A 15,389-nucleotide genomic window follows, 5' to 3' on the forward strand; every position below is an offset into this window, starting at 1 on the left:
AAGCTCCAGCAACTTTTAAGAGAGAGAGAGAGAGATAATGTGCAAAATTCATTTAAAAAAACGCCACCACGTGACTACCACATCGTCCATCATCATCAACCGACGCCCTTCCCCTCAACAGCACTCAGCCACATTCATTGTTCGTGTGTATGTGTGTTTTTTGTTGATTTTGCATGTCCCCACGGAATAGCGGAACCGGAAGAGAGATCCGTATGTGTGCCTAGGAATAGGTAATAATGTTTTTAATCATTTTAGTTATTCTTCATCACAAGAAAACCCTTATCTTTCCTTTTTTTTTTCTTGACAAAACAACACATATTTATCTGTTCGTTTTTTTTTTTCGTTTGTTTGTGTTCTTCCTCGTGTTGTTAAAGAACAGGATGAACAGTGTTCTATAGTTCTATCGGATCATTTTTTCCCCTTTTTCGAATCTGTTGCCCAGCGAAAGGATGGCAAAGTGTGAGAACAAACTTTCTCAAGAGTTCGCTTCTTTGTATTTTACCGGTATTAAGGTAAACGCAAGAAGAGATAGTTGATGAGTCCTTGCCTCTTTTTTTTTGTTGTTGTTGCTACTTTTCCTATGCAAATATAAATACAAAAAACCACACACACACACACACACACACACACTCGTAACTTAGGGCATTTTTTTGTTTTTCTTATACTCGTGGGGGATGAGAGACAACATTCTACAACTACGGTTCTATCCTTCTTTTTTTTTATTTACATTAATATCTAATTAGAAGAAAATAGCATTTTGTTGCAAATTTAAATTGCATCAATGCGCGCACACACACACACAAACAGAGCAAACAAGGAGAAAAGAAGACGAAACTAAAGTGTGTGTGAAATGGCGGGAAGCAGAAGAAAAAGGGAGCAGAAATAAAAAGGAAGAACGTATAGGAACTATTATTTCGCCGCTCTTCTCCGCTTGTTCGCAAGAGGGGAAACACTAAAAACTATAATAATATTAATAATAATAAAAGAAAACTTCATTGCTAGTAAACGAAAGCGTCGAAGCAGAAAATGGAAGAAGGATGCTTGGAAGTGTAAAACAGACGTTTGTGAGAAACGAAAAAAAAACCGGGGAGGGTAAAAGAAACACAGAAGAAGAAGAAGGAGAAGAAAAACAAAAGTTTCACCAACAACAACTGCAAACACAATTGATTGACAACAAGAAAAACAACAGGCAACAAATAAAACCTCCAAAATTTCTTTCTCAGCAGCAAACAACAGCAAATGAAACAAACGGAAATCGTATTAAAAGAAAAAGAATCAAACCAATACAAGCAGTTTGTTGCAAGCGAACACACGCACACAAACACAGACACACACGTGCGCTGCCCAAGGGCTCGAACTTTACTTTTGCTCGAGTTGGCAAGTGTTGTAGAACGTGAGAAACAATACTATTAAAGGAAAAGAAGCAAACACACATACACACACACACACACACACTAAAACAAACGGAATATATATATATATGAAACTTATTATATATATGAAACAAACATTATATAGATGAATCTATTGATTAATAATAATTATTAATTAATAGATCCGATCGTGAAAATAGATGAGAAAAAAACGGTAAGAAAACCTTTAACATAAAAAAACACAAAGTAAAATGCGAAACCGACAGCTATTAGACAGAGTTAAAAAAGGTAAAAGCTGTGTAAAAGAAGTAAAAAAGATATAAGAACAATACAACATAAAGGATCAAGCAAGTGAGACAAAGTGGGGACACGCACACACACATACAAAAACAAATTAAGCAACAAAGGGCAAAGTTACAATGTGTGTGCGTGTGTGTGGATGGGTGTGCGTGTGTGTTTGTGTTTTGTGGTTCGTTGGAGGCAATTGAAATAAAATGAAACAAAACCGAATGAATTCGAAGCGAAAAATGGTTTGAAATCGTTTACTCTCTCCGCCTTGCTCGTGTGTGAGGTTTTGTGTCTTCTGTGTGTCTACACTATTGAAAAAGTTGCATTCGATTATGGTCATGGATGTTGGATCAATAGAGTAGAATGCGCGTGCCTTGAGGGCGTAATGTTCTATCGAATATTCTATCTGGATCGAAGCGGCTTATGCAGTTCTACAAAAAGATGTGTGGCCCGAAGACGCATGCAACGGTATGCTGCACGCCCAGATTGTTTTTCCTCCGTAGCTGCGCGAGGGAATGGATGGATCAGGTTGAGGTGTTCGACAAAACGATGCTCGGCCTGAAGACGCATCCAACCGTATGCCGAACAAAAACTGAGCGAGTTATGGCCTATTTTCAACAGAAATGCTGAGTTTTTCATCCATCACTGGGTGAGGGAGTGGAGCAATCGAGTTGAGGTGTTCTACAAAAAGGTGGATGGACCATAGACGCATCCAACGGTAGGTCATTTATCCCGATCGGACCAAAACTGGGCGAGTTATCACCGATTTTCCACGGGAATGCTGCTGGCGGAATTTCCCGGGGGTTACTGGCAAATCGCCCTTAGACTCCTTCCATAATAAAAATCACGTTTTGGGGTCTTTTTGAAAGATATTTCAAGAAAGAAACAAAAATGAGGACAATAAACTTGAATTGAAAGGCGCCCTTAAAATGTGCCGGAAAAATGTTTGTCATCTCGGAAAGAAAATATTTTCTGGCCACTTTTAAAACTTCCATTTGCTACCTCCTCAGATTCATGCTCTCCTGTTACTCCTGGTCGGATTTTGCCGCATAAAAATTTCCGGATTTTTGCCACAAAATCCGACCTGGTGTAACAGGAGAGCATGAACTCGAAGAGGTAGCTCGGGTCGGCCAAAAATTTCCAAAATCAGTTTTAAAATTCAAAGTCAGTTTTAAATTTGGGTTGGAAATTTTAAGTCTGAAATTCAACTTAAAATTTTGCCTCTGGATTTTAAAACTAATTTTGGATTTTATGATCGAATTTGGAAGTTTTCAACCGATCCGAACTACCTCCTCGAATTCATGCTCTCCTGCTATTACCAGTCGCTCCTGGTCGGAAAATTGGTTCAAAATCGCCGATATCGTCCTTGTACCGCGCCACTGCACCCACCCCGATTCCTCTACACCCCTCCTTCACCCAGTTATTGCCATGGAAAATTGGCGATAACTCGGCCATTCCTGGTTGAATGACCTACCGTTGGACGCATCTATGGTCCATCCACCTTTTTGTAGAACACCTCAACTCGATCCCTCCACCCCTTCACCCAGTTATTGAGAAAAAACCCAGAATTCTTGTGGAAAATAGGCGATAACTCGCCCAGTTTTGGTCCTATCGAGATGAATGACCTACCGTTGGATGCGTCTATGGTCCGTCCACCTTTTTGTAGAACACCTCAACTCGATCCCTCCACTCCCTCACTCAGTTATTGAGGAAAAACCAAATCATTCCCGTGGAAAATCGGCGATAACTCGGTCATTTATGGTCCGATCTTGGCATGCGACATACCGTTGGATGCGTCTATGGTTCGTTCACCTTTTTGTAGAACACTTCAATTCGACCCCTCCACCCCCTCACTTAGTTATTGAGGAAAAACCAAATCATTCCCGTGGAAAATCGGCGATAACTCGGTCATTGATGGTCCGATCTTGGCATGCGGCATACCGTTGGATACGTCTTTGAGTCGCACATCTTTTTGTGGGATACCCGAAACCGACCCCTCGTCCAATTATAGCGGGAAACCCCTGTTTAGCGGAAAATCGACCAAAACTCTTCCCAAAAATTTTTCTCAATTTCGAAAAAAGAAAAAAAAATTCGTCCAACAATTTTTCTCAATTTCTCTGCAGTTTTTGCCTTATTTAGATCAATGTTCAAACAATCATTAAAATAGTAATTGTAGGGAATGTTAGTTATAAATCCGATTGCATGGCTTTACATGGGCAGTAAAAATCGAGAACTTACCGAACCATCGATTCAATGTGATGGAGGGCCCATATTTCCAATTTCCAGAAAAGCTGAATCCACCATTGGGTTTATGAAGGGTTATGAAAATAGTAGACACGATTACCTTGAATAATGTGCCTTCGAATTTCATTGCTTTCGTTGTTAGCCGAAGTGAATATTATCATCCAAGGTAGAAGAACTCCTTTACCACCGCAAGATCGTTGCCATTAACTGATACTATGCTTCCGAGTCGGGCTCTATCACGGTCAGAGCCTCCACCAAGCCGGTATTTTGACTTCGTCGCATTGATCAGACCATCAATCCAAGGCTATCTTAAGCGCGTCGAACAACCGAGGAAAGTTACGAATACATTTTGAGTGAAAAATCAGCCTTTTCGGTAAGGTAAGATGAAAAAGACGGTGTCGAAAGCTCGAAATGATCTATTAGACGTTCCTGAAGTTCAAGTTCAAGGGGCATATTATGAGAGTGCCGGACTCGAGCGCCATGTGTCAGCGAACTCACAGTTCGACAGGAGGCGTTAGGGGAGTACAGCGAATTCGTTGGCTGGATCTGGTGAAGCGGGACCTTTCAGAGATCGGGCATTTACATGAATGGAAAGCTGCGGCCAGGGTGTCGTTCTGGAGAATTGCTGTTGACTGGGTCATGTCACAAACGACGTTCTCTATAGCGAGCAGACCAACAAGGGAGAGATAAGTTCAAGTTCTTGTAGACAGGACCACGCTAATCAGTTTTTATTTATCAATAAGTAACATTTCATTCAATTAGTTGATTTCTCAATAATTCCCCATTAAAATTAAAATATTTACATTAAAAGCATTACGTTGAACGTACACGACATCATAGCTAAATAGTTTATTCCTTTTCCGTTTCGAACATTTAATCACAATTAGCACGTTCCACGTTTAGAGCACAGTAGCAGAGGCGCGACTAAACACAGAATAACTTGACAAACAAAATTTACATTAAAATATCTAACAATCAACCATTGGCATGATGCGTGCTTGTGTACTGAAATGTGTTCCGCGTGCCTAACAAGGTATTAAAATATTATTAACGATTTAACGGCAATAAACGGAAAGCAAGAGCGAAACAACCCTACCCCAAGGGAATGTGTCAAAGTTTCCTATCGCGAGTCGTGTCATGATGCAGCTTAAAAAAGAGAGATTCGATTGCAAATTTAGGCTTTGGTAGCAGCAAGGACACACATTTTAGCATTCCTAAGTCTTTCTTCTTTTTCCTCTTAGCTTAAGGATCTACCAGGTCACGCCGACCATCGAATGGCTTACTAGACTTGCTAATACAACGTAATTGGATAGACATTCCTCACTACGGGGGAACGTTTCGGGGGATGGGATTTGAAGAGCAGTGTCGCTATCGCCTACACCACCGGACCTCCCCGCCAACATTTCTAAGTAATAAGCGTAATTATATAAAATCTAAACCCTCCTCTTTTTCTTAGCTGTCCTAGCTGCCGGAAGGTTCTCCATTGTCAGGCTCTATCTCTTTCGGGATCTGTCCAATCTCAACGATTGGGTTCGTCAGCTTCGAACGATGCTTTCGCCGACTGCGCCCACTCTTGAACAGTATCGATTCGTCGTACTTCAGCTCATTGAGCGTGTCGAACAGCTCCAGCTTCTTCATGTGACTATCGATAAGCCGCGCATCCTCTTCAACGCCATCACCAGCGTTCGGCCGATCGACTCGATCATCACCGGTCAGTGAACTTCCCGGTGACTCTCCATTGTGTACCAGTAGCTCCGCCGGTGCTTCCTCGCAACACTCGTCCGCCTGTACAATTTGCGATTCCGCACTAACGAACAGTTCCAGATTTTTCAGCACAATCGTTGACTGGCTACTATCCGGCAGTGTGCCTATCCGTACCAACGATCGTCCACTTTCCACGATGAGTATTTCATTACGATCGACGGCCACATCCAGTATGTGGCGGAGTCGCGTCAAACTGCCCACCACCGCCATTCGCTCGAGATCGAGCAGGAACAATGCTCCATTGGCGACCGTTACCATCCGGCGATCCTCGAACGGATAAAGCTTCCCGAAGGTGGTCGGTATCCGGATAGGATTACGGCTCGGATTAAGCAACCCAATCTCAGGACACGGCGCACGCATCAGCTCCTTGAATATCAACGTTTGGGCAACGTTACCTTCACCGTCGGCCAACCACAGCCGAAAGCCGGAGCGGGTGGCCACGATCTGCTGCCGACCGTGAACCGATGCAAAAACGGCTCCAAACGGTGCCAACATTCGCCGATCTTTCTTGCCGACCTGTGCTACCCGCCACCGTTGACCACCTTCCTCTTCCTCCGGACTGCAGATGACCGTGCGGAACGAGCTCGAAACCAACAGTTTGCCACGGTACAGATCCATCTGTACAATTTCGTACCGTTCGTTGATGATTTCCCGCGATTGACACGTTTTCGAAGCGTACCCGATCTCGGTCAGCACTACAGAACCGGCCGTATCACCTGAAAACAGTCGCATACCATTCTTGGACCAAACCAGCTCACACACACCTGCCCGATGCAATCCCCGGACCGTGTACCGTTCGATCGGTTTCGCCTTCAGCAACAACTCGGCACAAACGTCCGGTGGTGGGGTTTTGGGGATCTGGAAAATGTTTACCTGCCCGGCACGGCATCCGGCTGCCACCATGTACTCGACCGTCGATGCAATCCGCACACGGGTAAGCTCCGGTGAGCCACCGCCACCATCCGTTGCTAGCCGCTCAACCGTGCCGGTCTTTCGGTTGTACCAAAACACCAGCCCGACATTACTGCCGAGTGCGATGAACTCTTCTACCAGGTCAACGCACGTAATGGACACATCGTGAAAGAGGAGGCCACGCTGCACGGACGATGGTATCTTGTTGACCAGGTCCACCAGCGGGGACCATTCGCGAAGTGTATTCATTGCACACAAGCCTCTTAACACACACTGGACCACTCACTGGAGGTGGACACACTGGCACCACTCACTTGTGACTCATTTTTCCCAGGTTGACTGGCTGACTTTCTATTGGCCTCGCCGTGGTGCTTAGGCCGGTTGCTGTGTGGCAAGAAGAAGGAATTATTAGTAAAATTTTCTGTTTGATGATGGAAAAAACAAAGACTTGCACGAACCTCGGTGTATCGAAAAATATTGTGTTTGTCGTTACAGGGAAATGTAAACGATAGCGTGCGGCGGGTCAACTTTAGCGAATATCGCAAGCGCTTATAAAATCTGCGCTTTTTTTATGACTAGTGATATAAAAACCCCCAATACTTTAGCGAATAAGCACAAATAGACACAAAATCCTCCAAAATAGTTACGGCAGCCGGTGCGATTAATGTGGAAAATGTTTATTATGTAGTTGAAGAGTTGAAAATGTAAACAAACTTTTTTACAATAATATTTTATAAAATGACCTAGTTTCTGCGCGCGAAAACCAAATGAAAACTGAATTTATATAGTGATAAATTAAAAAGTATTTGGTTTTTACCAACAAGCGACGAAAATTAAAAAAAGGAACCCAAAAACATGCTATGATTCGAACTGGAGATTTGAACCAGTGCATATATACGGATTCGTAAGAAAATCGTTCAGTCGTACAACGGTTCGACAGAACTGTTTAGGCACAAAAAATATTTTAAGCTCATCTAGTAAGCGCAGTGCGTACAGTTTTACCACACGTATTTGTTTATGTTACATTTCTTTCGTATTTCACTTTTTTACTGATATTTGCCGTTTTTTTTATAATTTGCAGCACTTTTGTTGCAAATAATGACTTTTGACAATTCCCAAGTGGAGAACTTAATTTGGTATAATAAACCCAACATGCTGAAACTTGAAAATCGCGTATTTACGAATCTGCGTAACTCGAGTAAGTCGGAGATTGACTGAATGCAAGAACAGTAGGCCCGCGTCGCTGTCTAAAATCTTTTGATTTTGTAGACAGCCGTTATATCCGGTATTCTATTGTATTCACCGGTTTGAGTATGATTGCCCTTGAAAAATTCGTTTTTTGTTTATAAGAGACTACATTCACCTCTATTACCCTCGAAAAGCAGGCGATTCTGATACGATTAACTCCATTTACGCGTACGTATCCGCTGTCCGGGCCGGTCGTTTTGTGTTTGGTTATGTTTCCATCATTACCAGCACCGTCGACGACGCCGGTTCCATTAGTTTGCAAATCTGGATGTTAAAAAGGAAACAATGATTACCGCCACGGAACCGCTGGTAAGTGAGCAGTAACCGATGTACAAGCAATTTTATATTCCTTTTGCAATGCTATTTTTTTTTAAGGAATACTTTCCACGAGGCCGTCGGGTGGTGTCGGGGTCAAATGTAGAACGAAATGTAGACGAGCAACGTACGCTAGGCGGAGATCCAGTAGACTTGGTGCTGCAGGAGAGCATGCAAAACGTAAGCATCTCGGCGGATGACGATGTACCGGCTGAATTTTATCGATTGCGCGAGGAACCCACCGAGAAGGGGCAGTACAGCTTATCGTCGGTCTTTAATGGCATGGAGGAAGAGCTGTACGTGCAGGGTCACACGATGGTGTGGACACAGCATAAGAACAACGGTACGAACGAGCAGCCCCAAATCACCTTCACATGCCCCACTCCCATACGGTTCGCCTTCTTCTGTCCGCAGCGCTTCATCACGCCGGTTACGGCGCCGGCATTGAAACCGAACACCAACCGTAGTGCCATCTGTGTGATCGATAAAGACACGTTGCACGTATTTCTGGAGGGTGGCGAAACGTACAATACGATGCTACAGTGTCCGGTATCGGCAGTCTGGATGATACCGGATGGTATTATGCTGGAGCGTAACGCATCCCGCTCGGTATCGTTCTACCAGGAGGAGGGTGTACCGTGGCCACGGCTGTTTACGCTAAACTTCACCCTAGAAGAGATGAAACCCGTCCTGTTGGCCACCGGAAATAAGTATGGATTTCTGGATAGTCCCCACCATCGGGTAGTTTTTTCAAGCGAGCATGTTTCGCTCGTGCTGATGTACGGCGAACTAAGCGGCAAACACTATGTGTACCGGTTGAGGCCTGCCTACGACGAAGAGATTGAAGCGGTGGAACATACGGATGAGTCGGAACGGGAGGACGGTAACAGCATTCCGGGTACACCAGATGAAGATCTCACATCAACGCATTCCACCGAGCAACGAGCTAACACCATGTCGAAGGTGCTGGGCGCAACAGCAGTCAACCAGGAGCATACGTACGGCATCAGTTCGACTCTGTCGTCGAGGATGAATTTTATGCCCGGTTTGTTTGGGAACTTTAATGCACACGAACAGCAGGAACACCGTAGCACCTCGCTTGCGCCACAGTATTCGCTGGAGTACGTGATGACCGTTAACGGAGCGTCCGTTCCAATGTGGAGGTAATTGTTTTATTTACTCAACCCACCAACTTTTAGCTCGAGCTAGTGATGGGTTTTCTGGAACGCATCCACGGTTCCAATTCGGCTCCGGTATGTGTGATTCCGGTTTCCTTTCCAAAGATATCGTCGGAACCGCGTCCGGAACTGTTCCAACGGTTCAAACGGTCCCGAAAGGATTGGTTGCTCCTACATGTCGGAACTGGTTCAAATGTTTTGTGGAAGCGTCCGGTATTCGAATTGCATGAAGTGTTTAAAACTCTTTTAGGGTTCAAACCAAGAGAGAGTTTTTAAAACTGGTTTGTGGTCTTGTTGGAACGACTACCATAAAAGCATTGTTAAAAGAAACAAATCCAAGTAGGGAGCGAGTAAGAGAGAATTAATTATTTGTAAATAATTGTTATTTCCATCATTAATTTAAAAACTTGTACCTCTTTTGTCTTCCCATAAGCTCGACCGAAGAAGAGATGGCATCAGAATCATTTTTGCACACCGATCTCGTGGGAAATCGTTACATCTGCTTCCTGCAAGCACGTGCCTGCCTTTTAACGCTGCTCCAGTACGACGAAACCAATTTAACCGTGCTGTGCACTCATACACTACCGGCCCGTTCTGCCGTCTCGCTCGACCATATCAACATGATCGCTGTGCTGGAGCCGACTGGCCGGTTGGTGCTGTACAGTGGCGCAATTGCTGTCGGCAAGTTACACGTAACCGGACTTCAGAGCGACTGTTTCCGTAAAGACCCGGTCGGAAGTCCGTTTGGTGTTAAACCACCGGGGAAACATTCCTCCTTTGCACCGGTGCGTCCTGCCTCGACTCAGGTGCTAGAAGGTTTTCCGCGTCGCAGCACGCTCCTGCCGAACGTATCCGGTGCGGATGGGAACATTTGCGAAGCGCTGCACCTTCTATCACCCGTGCGGCCAATCAATCAGCCCGGACAGGCTGCGGGTGTGTCGCGTACCGCACCTATAGCCGCTCAAACCGGTGCCGAGACTAGTTCGGTGGTGAAATTGCGTGATCCAACCGGAATACGTTTTACGCTGGTACTGGGCAATGAGCGACACGTACGGTTGGCGCCGGGCCCCATAGCTGAATCGCAGCTAGTGCGCAACTGTGTGCAAGCGATGCGGCTGAGTCTGCCAAAGGCACCCGTGCACGATTTCCTGATCCATTGGTACAAAACGCGCAATGCTCCAGGTTCGCATGCCGGGCTGAGTTCGCATCGAGAGTGGGATCTTTTCCGGACGCTGCTGTTTACGATGATGGGTCGACCGATTGGACCGCCGGATGCGGATGATCAGGTGTCCGCTGCCGGTGGGCAGCAGCCGGCTGCCGGTAGCTCTGTGTGTGCGGATGAGCCAAAAAAGCGTCGCCGAGGAGAAAATTCGCACGGTCAGGCGGCTGATTGGGAGTTTCTGGTAGCTCACGCTACACAGTTGTACGCGTGCCAGGAAGGGACAGTAGATGGTGGTGGCGGCGGCAGTGGAGCACGACCATATCAAAACCATGAACTGCAAAGCCTTTACCCGCACATTCCGGAAATACTGCAAGCATTTCACCTTCTGTACGAAGATCTAAAAATGAACGTATGCCGAAAGGACGATTTGCGGTTGCTGGCCGACTTCCTGTACTGTCTTGCGGCCGATGCAAACCTGGGCGCGTACCAGAAGCACTATCGGATCGATTTCCCGGAGCTGATTGACCGTTATCGGCGGCACTGTAGCTGTGTGATAACGGACGCCACCATCTTGACCCGACTCAGTGAATCCAACCACGCGAATCCACCACACCTGTTTCACTACCTCGAGCAAATGTTGCTGAGCGATAATGATGGCACACCGTTTTGCTACCGACCCGGTATTAACGATTTTAGCTACGACATGTGCACGCTGATAGCATTTATCTATCGCGTACAGGTGGCTAACGGGTGGGTCCGCCGCCATTTTGAGTCGGTACTGTCGGGTGAATTTTTCGAACAGCAAGACAAACGCCCACTCTGCATCCAGAATCCGGCAGGAACCTCCCAAACCCGTAACGGGTTCGAACGTACTGCGGACACGGTTCTGGCGTTTCTGGTCGAACGTAGGTACACTCGCAGTCTGCTCAACAAACTGCCGATTGCTATCCGGTACGTGATCTTAAACTATCTCGAAGGATGCCGTGAATATCTTACGCACGGACTACAGGCCATGTGTTACGAGCTGCTGATGCGACCTGAATTGCGTACCCATAGTATATCAAGCGGACTGCAGGAATGGGTACCGGATATCGATCTGAAGACTGCAGCTAATCTACAGGAGCGCAACATATCGCTGCCGAAATATGACGAGATTGAAGCCTGGCAGAATGAGATGAGCGAAATTGAAATATGCGGTACGGCCAGTATGGGCGGTGTAGGCGTCGCTAGTGGAGTCGGGAGTGTGGGTGTGCCTGGTAGCGCAACTGCATCCAGCTCGCAGAAGGACGAAACACTGCGCCAAGGGTGTGACGAGGACGGTATGGGTGGGTTGGATGATGAATTTCTGCAGCTACGCTTCCGGGACGATCGGCGCATAAACGATGTCCGTACGTTCCTGAACAGCTCGCTACGCATCGAGATCAACATTCCACAGCCACCAAACGTGCCCGATCACGAATTTCTCGAGGAACAGGAACGACGGCTCTATATGATCTGCCTGCGCACTATGGCACTTCCCATCGGACGTGGCATGTTTACCATCAGCTCAAGCCGTCCGAGCGAAGCACAAACCTTGCCAGTGCCAAGACTTTGCCTTTCCGGGCGTGATATCATCCGCGGAACAACGATCGAAATACAGCAAATTGAAGTCCCAGCCAACATGAACTTGTGGCCCGCATTCCATAATGGTGTTGCGGCTGGTTTACGTATCTGTCCCGATACGCCACACCTAACCTCCAATTGGATTACCAACAATCGGCACGGTGCAAGTAATTCTAGTCTGCTACCACACGGCACCGATACCTCCACCGAGCACGGTGGCTTCCTGTTGGCACTCGGTCTTTCGGGACATCTTCGCAAACTGTCCATCCCTAGCCTCTTCGAGTATATGTTACGTTCGGACGAAATGATACGGCTTGGGCTAATTCTTGGCCTGTCAGCTGCGTACCGTGGTACGGGTGATCTGGCCACAACTCGTCTCCTTGCAATACACGTGGAAGCGTTACTACCGCCCACCTCCGTCGAGCTTGACGTACCCCAGAATCTACAGGTAGCGTCCCTACTTGGCGTAGGCCTACTCTACCAGGGCACCGGAAAACGACACATGGTCGAAATACTGCTGCAGGAGATCGGTCGTCCACCTGGGCCCGAGATGGAAAACTATGTCGAGCGTGAATCGTACTCCCTAACTGCCGGTCTCGCCCTTGGGCTCGTAACGCTCGGTCTCGGCAAAAGTTCGACTTCGCTGCACGATCTCACCCTAACCGACACGCTGGACTATTACATGAACGGTGGCAACCGGCGCATGATGGTCGGTGCACAGAAGGAGAAGTACCGTCTACCTTCGTTCCAAATCAAGGAAGGTCCGGCAGTAAATTTGGATGTCACGGCACCCGGTGCTACCCTTGCGCTCGGCCTAATGTACTTTGCGACAGGGGATGAAGCCATCTCTCGGATGCTAAAACCTCCGACTACCATCTACATACTGCAGTTTGTGCGGCCCGATCTACTTCAGCTGCGCATTATCGCTCGCCATCTGATACACTGGAATCGCATCGAGGCCACAAGCGCCTGGGTAGACCAACAGATACCGGAACTCTTGCGACAAAACATATCACCGCTAGAAGAGGAGGACGTATCGATGGATAAGCAGACGGCCGACGAGCCAGAGCATGCAAGTGCCGGCGGGTCTGCAGCTTCTGCCTCCCACGAAAACAACCTTTCCAAAGTGGACCAGGTTCTGTACTCGCAGGCATACTGTAGCGTCATGTGCGGTAGTGCGATCGCGATCGGTTTGCGATTCGCCGGCACAGCCGATTCTACCGCCGTCAAAACGCTCGATCACTACCTGCTGTACTTTATCGACCAGGGTAACCGGTTTAACAAGAGCGTACCGGAACGACCATCCAAGTTTGCCCGCTCGGTCGGTCGTCAGATGATCGAAAACTGTAGCATGGTGTTGCTGCTATCGCTTTCGCTGGTACTAGCCGGGACGGGCGATATACGAGTGCTGCGTGCCGTCCGCATGTTGCGCTCACGCATCGGTGTACTCCAGGTTACGTACGGTTCGCATATGGCGATCCATATGGCACTTGGTTTTCTGTTTCTTGGTGGCGGTCGCTTTACGCTCTCACGCACACCGACCGCAATCGCTGCACTGGTGTGTAGCATTTTCCCGAAGTTTCCCACCTACAGCAACGACAACCGGTACCATCTGCAAGCGTTCCGGCACCTGTACGTGCTGGCGATCGAGCCTCGTATCTTCATCCCGCGCAGCATCGACACCGGTCGGTTGTGTCTGTGCCGCATCCGGTACGCGGTGGTAGGGCAGGAGAAGGCACCGGTAGAACAGCTTGCACCGTGTCTACTGCCAGAGCTGGATACGCTCGCGTGGATTGAGGTCTGCGATGAAAACTTTTGGCAGTTTCGCTTCGATCGACGGCATAACTGGCAGATACTAGAGTAAGTACAATCGTTATATAGTAGAATGCATTTGGAATATGATGTTAGCTTAACGAAATGCAATGAATATTGGAGATGCTGTTTCTACTATCAGGTGTGTATGCATAAGCGAAAAAGTTGGCGTTCTTCAGGTACTTTGTTGCCACAGGCTTGGATAAAACTAATATAGCATCAAACCAGGTCCTGATCATTTTGGGAAAAGAATGACAATATTTTTTTATAGAACACTTTAGTTTCATCCAGATTAGAATCTAATTAGCTCTTTGCATTGATATGTGCTCTTTCCAGGAGCATCCTCAAGAGGAACAAAAGGGTAGATGTGAAGGAACGTAACGGCTGTTTGACGTACCAGGAGGACCCGACGCGTCTCAATACGAATCATATAAATCCCGTTTCCTACAACCACAGCCTGTGGCACTTGGAGCCACTGAATGTGCTGAAGCTCGTCGGACAGCAGGAAGTGGTCAACATAACCCAAAAGCTGATCATACCACCCAGCACAGGCAAACTCCGCTGTCTGCTAGAACCCATCGATGGGTCCGAACACAAGGATCCTTACATGAAATTGTACGCGCAGTTTGTAACGGATTGTGCGTTCGGTGATCGCCTACATGCACTACCGATCTACCTAGGGCTAGCGCAGGTATGTATGTTTGGATGTTGGTGGAATCGGAACGCCCGGCTAATGAATTTCATTCCTCCACTGCGTAGATTATGCAAAAAGATCCACAAGCGATGCACAAATCGTTAGATGTCTGGCAGCTGCGGCTGCTGACAGTCGCGCTCGACAAATGTGGCTGGCCTTACAAGATCCCGGGTTCGCGTGGCTTGCTGTCTATCAGCTTGCTGCAGTCAATGTTGAAGCGTATCTCGAAGCAGAACGATCAGGATATTCATCGCCATAGACTATAGATCACTTTCGTCAGTGCCTGAATCTACACAACGCTAACGTTCCGAAAGAAGTGTTAATACAGGAAAGTTTCCGGGACAGTAGTGAGATGGAACCGAATCTCGTGCGTTGTCGCCGTCAACGTCTGCTAAACCTGCTCAAGTTGATCGTTACGTATGATTTGTCGTACGGACCGTTTCGCAGTGAACGCGTTGGGGCTTGGTTTGTGTTTGTATACATTTTCAGCGAAGAGATGAAAATATATTACGTAGTATAAATACAACTACATAATAATATCTTCTTATTCTTCTTGGCTTAACGACCTGTAAAGTTGACCCGTCGCACGCTATCATTTGCATTTCCCTGTATCGTCCGGTTTGGCATGCACAGTGGGTTAAGCCATGGACAAACGTGAAATTGGGTAGGTGATTTTTTGGAACGACAAGGGATTATTACACGGCTAAAGGGAAATAATTCTGTTGGCTAATCTTGAATTTTATCTGTCACCACAATCAGCTTCCTTGACAGAAAAATAACGTCCGCTCGCGTGATAA

At 46.9% G+C, this 15,389-nt stretch overlaps 4 protein-coding genes across 4 annotated transcripts in view; 2 read left to right on the forward strand and 2 right to left on the reverse strand.

Annotated features, from left to right (window-relative positions):
- Nucleotides 1-2,452, reverse strand: part of LOC126568396 (phosphatase Herzog) — a 201,073-nt gene extending 198,621 nt beyond the window's left edge. The window contains exon 1 of the mRNA XM_050224865.1: nt 2,441-2,452. The gene's annotated coding sequence lies outside the window, so the exon portion shown is untranslated. The remainder of the gene's footprint in view (nt 1-2,440) is intronic.
- Nucleotides 2,453-5,344: 2,892 nt separating this feature from the next.
- On the reverse strand, nt 5,345-6,830 carry LOC126568175 (WD repeat-containing protein CG11141). Its single transcript, XM_050224615.1, has one exon. The coding sequence runs from the start codon at nt 6,828-6,830 to the stop codon at nt 5,367-5,369; it is 1,464 nt and encodes a 487-aa protein (XP_050080572.1). The 3' UTR covers nt 5,345-5,366.
- A 1,187-nt stretch (nt 6,831-8,017) lies between these two features.
- LOC126567506 (anaphase-promoting complex subunit 1) lies at nt 8,018-15,112 on the forward strand. The gene is given in 6 exon segments (XM_050223725.1): nt 8,018-8,138; nt 8,205-9,307; nt 9,756-13,946; nt 14,235-14,589; nt 14,658-14,850; nt 14,853-15,112. Coding segments are annotated over 6 exon segments (6,126 nt in total). The 5' UTR covers nt 8,018-8,114.
- Nucleotides 9,574-15,389, forward strand: part of LOC126568615 (uncharacterized) — a 383,782-nt gene continuing 377,966 nt past the window's right edge. The window contains exon 1 of the mRNA XM_050225120.1: nt 9,574-9,584. The gene's annotated coding sequence lies outside the window, so the exon portion shown is untranslated. The remainder of the gene's footprint in view (nt 9,585-15,389) is intronic.

This window comes from Anopheles maculipalpis, chromosome 2RL, assembly GCF_943734695.1.
Source record: "Anopheles maculipalpis chromosome 2RL, idAnoMacuDA_375_x, whole genome shotgun sequence".
NCBI classification, from domain to species: domain Eukaryota; kingdom Metazoa; phylum Arthropoda; class Insecta; order Diptera; family Culicidae; genus Anopheles; species Anopheles maculipalpis.

Coding starts and splice junctions, on each gene's coding strand:
- LOC126568175 (XM_050224615.1), bottom strand. CDS start 6,830: ATGAATACACTTCGCGAATGGTCCCCGCTGGTGGACCTGGTCAACAAG.